The sequence below is a fragment of the Elephas maximus genome, chromosome 25 (assembly GCF_024166365.1).
Source record: "Elephas maximus indicus isolate mEleMax1 chromosome 25, mEleMax1 primary haplotype, whole genome shotgun sequence".
NCBI lineage: Eukaryota > Metazoa > Chordata > Mammalia > Proboscidea > Elephantidae > Elephas > Elephas maximus.
Window position 1 is genome coordinate 77,532 of NC_064843.1, and position 9,354 is coordinate 86,885.

Genomic DNA, 9,354 nt, shown 5'->3' on the forward strand with positions numbered 1-9,354 from the left:
GCCACTTTATTGCTCCAGCATCACCACTAGAATATGCATTCCTTGAAGGCATGTCTTATTTTAATTCCATTTGTGTATATATATATATGCAAAAAAATGTGTGTTTCTTGACAACCTACTATACTCCATTTATCTTATAAGATGGAGGGATAGAATTAGTTTTTTTTTCAGGTAATGAAAGGTGCTTTGCATGATATCTACATTATCTTTTGGTCTTCTCTATCAGATAATGAGCTATCTCATGGTATCACATTTTCATAGACTTTAAACTAAAAATGAAAGAGATTATGGTCTTTTCTTACAATTACAAGACAATCCCAAGTTTAGTCACTTTGAGACAAAAATCCACATCCTTACTACTATGCAATATTGCTTATATTTTTTAAAGATATCTTCAGAAACAAGCTTTTTGGACAAACTTCATCTACAGTTAGGGAAAAATACTACTGAGATACTATGTTTAATGAAAAAAGAATTTAATATCCCTTATCTTGCTGAATGTATTCTTGACATCCTTATTCCTCAGGCTGTAGATCAAGGGATTCAACATAGGGATCACTACTGTGTAAAACACAGAGGCTACTTTGAAGGTGTATCTGGAGTTTTTGGAGTTGGGCACACAGTAGAGGAAGAGGATGGTGCCATGGAAGAGGGTGATGGCAGTCAGATGAGATGCACAGGTAGAAAATGCCTTATGACGACCGCTGGCTGAACGCATTTTCAAGATGGTGACAACAATAAACACATAAGAGGTGAGAATGATGAGTAATGTGATGACATCGTTCAAAGTGACAAAGATAAAAAGCAGTAACTGGGTGAGAGAAGTATCAGAGCAAGAAAGAGTGAGAACTGAGGAGAGCTCACAGAAGAAGTGATTAACTGTGTTGAAACCACGAAAAGATAATTTGAAAGTAGAGCATGTGTTTACCAAGGAACACACTACTCCCCATGCATATGATCCCAACACCAGCATAGAACAGAGTCTCCGGGACATGGCAACAGTGTAGAGCAGAGGGTTGCAAATGGCCACAAAGCGGTCATAGGCCATTACTGATAATAAAAAGGATTCAGTCACTACAAAGGTACCAAAGAGAAAGAACTGCAATACACATCCTAAAAGTGAAATGGTTCTGTCTTCTACAACTAGGTTCTCCAGCATCTTGGGAGCAACAATGGAGGAATAGCAGAAATCCACAAATGAGAGGTGGCTGAGGAAAAAGTACATGGGGGTGTGCAGTTTGGGGTTAATTTTGATGATTACAATCATCCCAACATTCCCTACAACAGCAACACTGTAGATGGTCAGAAATACAAAGAAGAGGGGAACCTGTACTTCTGGGTAATCTGAGAAGCCCAAAAGGGTGAATGTGACACCACTTTTATTACACTCTGACAACAACATGGCTTCTGTTTGTCAAAATCTGAAAGCCAGTCCTAGAAGTTAAAAAAAAAAAAAAAAAATTAAAGAGAGTGGGGATATAGGAAGCTTGGATCAACTTCCGCTTGCCAGGAATGGAAAGAATATCTCTTTCAGAATCTATGTTTTTATTAACCAAAATGTGGTAAATTTCTAAAATTTTAAAACCTGATTATGACTTAAAGAACTTAGAGACTGTATGGTAATTTTAAGTCAAGTATTCACATAGCGCCTTCAGTTCTCCTTGAATGTTATCAGTTCATAGAAGACAAGCCTAGCCTGATGTTGGATTATGTTAGCCTCACAGTCAATAACAAAAATCAGAAAAATCTAAAATATATCATTTAATCATTTGATAACATGTACACACTATGGACATAAAGAATGTGTAGCCTTAACACTTCCCATCTGTGTTTTTATTTTAATTCTGTGTAATACTTTAATCTATGTTTTTCTTTCTGACACAGTATCATTCATATCAATATAAATCTCAATTACTTTTTAGCAGCCTGTGTGACACCTTTGATTAATGCTTTTGTCTAGATACCAGAAATTTGAAGGTTCCTGTCCACCCACAGGCACCTTTGAACAGTGGGTTGGTGATGTAATTCTGAAAAATCAGACACTGAAAAATTTATGAATTTTCCTGCTCTTATACTCATGAGGTCCCCGTGATTCTAAGTCGACTTGTCAGTAACATTTTTTCGTTCTTCAAATCCGGTAGTTCTGAGTTCCAATTCTCCCTCGTTGTTTGAGGAATAAAAAGACTAGAGCAGATGATAAATATAATCCAGTCTACACCCTTATTCTAAAGATGGCAGAACAGTCAGAAGATGCCTCAACTTTCACAACAACATGCAGATAAAATCCAGTCTATGATCCCCAGCCATGTATTCATTTCTCAACCCCATACAACGGACCATCTTATAAGTCTACCTACTAATGTATTTCCTTTGTTAATGATGACCGCCTTAAATTTTGAGCAAACTAGAGACTCTAAAATTATGGAAAATAGTCCAATGACACTGTTAGGTGCCACAGAGATATAGTAGAGAGCAGCATCCGGATGAAACACAGGAATAACTAAAGACTCTTGGACTTAGAATTTCCCAATTCCGCAGCCTCTCCCATTCACTTCTCTTCAACACATCTAGGATACTCATTCATTCCCTCTATTTACGTGTCTATAAGAATTAAAAACATGGAATCGTAGTGCACAATTAAGTCATTTCATGAGAAAACAGTAATACAAAAGAATCATTGTATTTCTAGAATTGGCACCCAGCACCTCTTAGATCCCAACATAATGGGAAACTCTTTCTCTGTCTACGATTTGTGCTAAGTTTGTCTCTGTTTCTGAAACTCAACACATCATTTTCAGATGGTCCTGAAATAAAGATGTCAGGTCATGTGCTATACTGAGTCCCTCAATGGCCCTATCCTGTTCCTATATAAAGCTGAGTGTTGAAGACAACCTCAAAAGGCAATCCCATTGCACAATTAGTCATTTTAAATATCAGATTTTTTTTCTTTAACAATGTATTTCATTTATCTATTTAAATCTTAATTTTAACCAAATATATGTCTTTAATGTAATGGGTCTTTTCTCTCCCAAATGTTGATATTAATTTGATGATAAATGTATTTTCCCATTCAGTCAAGGAAATAGGATAGCTAAAATTTCTTCCTTTAATTTCCTCCCATTTTATTGTTCTTTTGCTCTCAGGGGATACTTGTATTCTCTGCTATGTGCTGTGTAGTTTTAGTTAAAGCTGGAAAGATAGATAATAGATAGATCAGGCAGGCAGGTGGGCGGGCGGGCAGGCGGGCAGGCGGGCGGGCAGGCAGGCAGATAGATTTTCTTTTTTTTACTAAAGATCCTATCCAATCTCTGATTATTCCAGCCTGGTTAAATGCTTTTCTACTCTACCTTGACAACTGCTCCAAAAATTTACAAAAATATGAAAATATACATTCTCAAATCTCTCAAGGCTCTTCTATTGCCCCACCCGAGGTACCTGTCATTCAGAGCACTATTATTAAGGGGCCAATCCTCTATGCAAATCTCTGCATAAGGGGTGCACATCCTGTATCTTGCATGTTCAAACAAGTACCTTTTGTGATGGCTTAGTATTCCTCAAGAACTCTCTACCTCTAACGTTTATGTTCTCCCCTTTCAAGCTGTTTCCTAGATACCCTACTTTGTAGTTAATATCATTATGACTTTAAACCTTAAAAGAAACCTGCTAATGGCAAAGAGAAGGCCTCTCCTGCCTCTGGGAAACTTGGTTGGGAGTAAAGTATATGCATCTTGTATCTGTGTCACAACCTTGGGACATGAACCCTAGAGACTATCTGTTGCTCCAATCTCTAGAGGACAAAAACTCAACAATTAAAATTTTCTACCTTTTTCTGCTGTTTTATTATCATTAAGAACACGTTATAAGAAACACTTTATATTTAAATTAATTTTGCCAAGTCTCCTGAACACTCCCATATTCTCCAGTAGTTATCAAGTCTATGTATCCATAGAGCTCATAATTGTCAAATAATAATTGACTGTTGATTATGTGCCATTCAGATAGGTGACAATGATAGCTAAAGGAAATTTTCATTTGTCCTTTATTAATATGAGTCTGATTGCACAACTCTTCAAACATTTTAGAGTTATTTGTATTCCTTTAATTTGGACACTTTAATGGTACCTTCTGTCCATTTTTTTCTATAGGACTAATTGTCGTTTTCTCCTCAATGTTTCTTTCAGCAATTTATTTTCTTTTGTTTTTCCTGTGAAGTCTGTATGTTCATGTCATCTAAATTTTCAGCTTTGATTTCAGAACCTGTTATCATGTATGGAGTAAGAAAGAGGTACAATTTTATCTTTCTCATAATGCTAAAGAAAGATGTTCACATGACTCTTGAATGCCTGTTTGTCCCAATATAACAATATTTTAATAATAAGTCAAAACAAACAAACAAACAAAAAACCTGTTGTTGAGTTGTTTCGGACTCGTAGTGACCCTATAGGACAGAGTGGAATTGCCCCATAGAATTTCCAAGGAGTGACTGGTGGATTCAAAATGGTGACCTTTTGGTTAACAGCCGTATTCTTATCCACTGAGCTACCAGGGTTCCAGTTTAATAACAGAAACACTGTAATTTATTTTAAACTTTTTAGGATGAGCCTTCCTATTCTAATTTGTTTTTTTTTTTTTTTTTTTAGTCTTTTTTTTTTTTTCCTGAATTTCTGTGATTGATTATTCATTCATGGGAGCACCAGAACATAAATTTTAAAGTATGATTCTTTGGTATTCCCGAATGAATTTTGTATTACATTCATCTTGTCCAAATAAATGTCCATTAGAATAAAAACATCTTAGAATGATTTCCAGACTGGTAATACTGCTAATGTAGCCTTTGAATAGATAATATTCAGCCATAAACTGGAGATATTGAAATGACCACAACAAATTGAAGGGCAATTTAATTTGCATGATCTCTTAGACAGACGGAGTGAAATAATAGGATGAAAGTGCACTGGAATTGGGGTCAAAGAGCTAAATTTCTCTCGTAAACCAATCATTTCTGGTTATATGAACTTTTGTGACTCTCAAATTCCTTGAACCTCTGTGTCACCATATATGCAGTGGAATAATCACCCTCTTCCTCTCTCCTTCTCAGCATAAGCTGATTGTTTCCAGTGTAAGGCTGCTCATCCACGCTGTTGTTGTAGATGCCGTCCAGTCTGTCCTGACTCCTAGTGACCTTATGTACACCAGAACAAAACACAACCTGGTTCTGTGCCATGCTCGTGATTGTTTTTATGCTTGAAACCCATTGTTACAGCCACTGTGTCAATCCGTCTTGTTGAGGGTCTTGCTCTTTTTCCCTGATCTTCAAAAAGATGGAGGGTTTTCACCAAGTGTGATGTCCTTCTGCAGGACTGGTCCATCTGGATAACATGTCCAAACTATGAGTGTCGAAGTCTCCCCATTATCACTTATAAGTAGCATTCCAGCTGTACTTTTTTTTTTTTGTATGCAGTTTTTTTTTAATTTTTTTTTTATTAAGCTTCAAGTGAACATTTACCATTCCAATCAGTCTGTCACATGTAGGTTTACATACGTCTTACTCCCTTCTCCCACTTGCTCTCCCCCTATTGAGTCAGCCCCCACAGTCTCTCGTTTCGTGCCAATTTTGCCATCTTCCCTCTCTCTCTATCTTCCCATCCCCCCTCCAGTCAAGAGTTGCCAACACACTCTCCCATGTCCAGCTGATTTAATTAGCTCACTCTTCATCAGCATCACTCTCCCCCCCACTGACCAGTTCTTTTCATGCCTGATGAGTTGTCTTCGGGGATGGTTCCTGTCCTGTGCCATCAGAAGTTCTGGGGAGCATTGTCTCTGGGATTCCTCTCGTCGCAATCATACCATTAGGTGTGGTGTTTTAATGAGAATTTGGGGTCTTGGTCTCCTGCTCCCTCAGGAGTTGTCTGTTGTGCTCCCTGACAGGGCAGACATCGATTGTGGCCGGGCACCAACTAGTTCTTCTGGTCTCAGGATAATGTAGGTCACTGGTTCATGTGGTCCTTTCTGTCTCTTGGGTTCTTAGTTGTCGTGTGACCTTGGTGTTCTTCCTTTGCCTTTGCTCCAGGGGGGTTGAGACCAATTGATGTATCTTAGATGGCCGCTTGTTGGCATTTAGGACCCCAGGCGCCACCATTCAAAGTGGGATGCAGAGTGTTTTCATAATAGAATTATTTTGCCCATTGACTTAGAATTCCCCTCAAACCAAGTTCCCCAGACCCCAGCCCCTGCTCTGCTGACCTTTGAAGCTTTCATTTTATACCGGAAACCTCTTTGCTTTTAATCCAGTCCAATTAGGCTGACCTTCCTTGTATTGAGTGTTGTCCTTCCCTTCACCCAAAGCAGTTCTTATCTACAGATTGATCAATAAAAAGCCCTCTCCCTCCCTCCCTCCCTCCCTCCCCGCTTTGTAACCACATAAGTATGTGTTCTTCTCCGTTTTTTCTATTTCTCAAGATCTTATAATAGTGGTCTTATACAATATTTGTCCTTTTGCAACTGACTCATTTTGCTCAGCATGATGTCTTCCAGATTCCTCCATGTTATGAAATGTTTCAGAGATTCGTCACTGTTCTTTATCGATGCGTAGTATTCCATTGTGTGAATATACCACAATTTATTTACCCATTCGTCCGTTGATGGACACCTTGGTTGCTTCCAGCTTTTTGCTATTGTAAACAGAGCTGCAATAAACATGGGTGTGCATATATCTGTTTGTGTGAAGGCTCTTGTATCTTTAGAGTATATTCCGAGGAGTGGGATTTCTGGGTTGTATGGTAGTTCTATTTCTAACTGTTTAAGATAACGCCAGATGGATTTCCAAAGTGGTTGTACCATTTTCTATTCCCACCAGCAGTGTATGAGAGTTCCAATCTCTCCGCAGCCTCTCCAACATTTATTATTTTGTGTCTTTTGGATTAATGCCAGTCTAGTTGGTGTGAGATGGAATCTCATCGTAGTTTTAATTTGCATTTCTCTAATGGCTAATGATCGAGAGCATTTTCTCATGTATCTGTTGGCTGCCTGAATATCTTCCTTAGTGAAATGTGTGTTCATATCCTTTGCCCACTTCTTGACTGGGTTGTTTGTATTTTTGTGGTTGAGTTTTGACAGAATCATGTAGATTTTAGAGATCAGGCGCTGGTCTGAGATGTCATAGCTGAATATTCTTTCCCAGTCTGTAGGTGGTCTTTTTACTCTTTTGGTGAAGTCTTTAGATGAGCATAGGTGTTTGATTTTTAGGAGCTCCCAGTTATCTGGTTTCTCTTCATCATTTTTGGTAATGTTTTGTATTCTGTTTATGCCCTGTATTAGGGCTCCTAGGGTAGATCCTATTTTTTCTTCCATGATCTTTATTGTTTTAGACTTTATGTTTAGGTCTTTGATCCACTTGGAGTTAGTTTTTGTGCATGGTGTGAGGTATGGGTCCTGTTTCATTCTTTTGCAAATGGATATCCAGTTATGCCAGCACCATTTGTTAAAAAGACTATTATTTCCCCAATTGACTGACACTGGTCCTTTGTCAAATATCAGCTGCTCATACGTGGATGGATTTATATCTGGGTTCTCAAGTCTGTTCCATTGGTCTATGTGCCTGTTGTTGTACCAGTACCAGGCTCTTTTGACTACTGTAGCTATTTAATACATTCTGAAATCAGGTAGGGTGAGGCCTCCCACTTTCTTCTTCTTTTTCAGTAATGTTTTGCTTATCCGGGGGTTCTTTCCTTTCCATATGAAATTGGTGATTTGTTTCTCTATCCCCTTAAAGTATGACATTGGTATTTGGATTGGAAGTGCGTCATATGTATAAATGGCTTTTCGTAGAATAGACATTTTTACTATGTTAAGTCTTCCTATCCATGAGCAGGGTATGTTTTTCCACTTAAGTATGTCCTTTTGAATTTCTTGTAGCAGAGTTTTATAGTTTTCTTTGTATAGGTCTTTTACATCCTTGGTAAGATTTATTCCTGAGTATTTTATCTTCTTGGGGGCTACTGTGAATGGTATTGATTTGGTTAATTCCTCTTCGGTGTTCTTTTTGTTGATGTAGAGGAATCCAAGTGATTTTTGTATGTTTATTTTATATCCTGAGACTCTTCCAAACTCTTCTATTAGTTTCAGTAGTTTTCTGGAGGATTTCTTAGGGTTTTCCATGTATACGATCATGTCATCTGCAAATAGTGATAGCTTTACTTCCTCCTTACCAATCTGGATACGCTTTATTTCTTTGTCTAGCCTAATTGCCCTGGCTAGGACTTCAAGTACGATGTTGAATAAGAGCGGTGATAAAGGGCATCCTTGTCTGGTTCCCGTTCTCAAGGGAAATGCTTTCAGGTTCTCTCCATTTAGAGTGATATTGGCTGTCGGCTTTGCATAGATGCCCTTTATTATGTTGAGGAATTTTCCTTCAATTCCTATTTTGGTAAGAGTTTTTATCATAAATCGGTGTTGAACTTTGTCAAATGCCTTTTCTGCATCTATTGATAAGATCATGTGGTTTTTATCTTTTGTTTTATATATGTGATGGATTACATTAATGGTTTTTCTGATATTAAACCAGCCTTGCATACCTGGTATAAATCCCACTTGATCAGGGTGTATTATTTTTTTGATATGTTGTTGGATTCTATTGGCTAGAATTTTGTTGAGGATTTTTGCATCTATGTTCATGAGGGATATAGGTCTAAAATTTTCTTTTTTTGTAATGTCTTTACCTGGTTTTGGTATCAGGGAGACGGTGGCTTCATAGAATGAGTTGGGTAGTATTCCGTCTTTTTCTATGCTTTGAAATACCTTCAATAGTAATGGTGTTAAGTCTTCTCTGAAGGTTTGGTAGAACTCTGCAGTGAAGCCGTCTGGGCCAGGACTTTTTTTTGTTGGAAGTTTTTTGATTACCGTTTCAATCTCTTTTTTTTGTTATGGGTCTATTTAGTTGTTCTACTTCTGAATGTGTTAGTTTAGGTAGGTAGTATTGTTCCAAGAATTTATCCATTTCTTCTAGGTTTTCAAATTTGTTAGAGTACAATTTTATGTAGTAATCTGATATGATTCTTTTGATTTCATTTGGTTCTGTTGTGATGTGGTCCTTCTCGTTTCTTATTCGGGTTATTTGTTTCCTTTCCTGTTTTTCTTTAGTCAGTCTAGCCAATGGTTTATCAATTTTGTTAATTTTTTCAAAGAACCAGCTTTTGGCTCTGTTAATTCTTTCAATTGTTTTTCTGTTGTCTAATTCATTTAGTTCAGCTCTAATTTTTCTTATTTGTTTTCTTCTGGTGCCTGATGGGTTCTTTTGTTGCTCACTTTCTATTTGTTCAAGTTGTCGGGACAGTTCTCTGCTTTTGGCTCTTTCTT

The 9,354-nt window shown here is 37.5% G+C and overlaps 1 protein-coding gene across 1 annotated transcript; it reads right to left on the reverse strand.

Moving 5' to 3' along the window:
• Window positions 1-460: 460 nt before the first annotated feature.
• LOC126067654 (olfactory receptor 5D18-like) lies at window positions 461-1,402 on the reverse strand. The gene has a single exon (XM_049869756.1). The coding sequence runs from the start codon at window positions 1,400-1,402 to the stop codon at window positions 461-463; it is 942 nt and encodes a 313-aa protein (XP_049725713.1).
• Window positions 1,403-9,354: the final 7,952 nt, after the last annotated feature.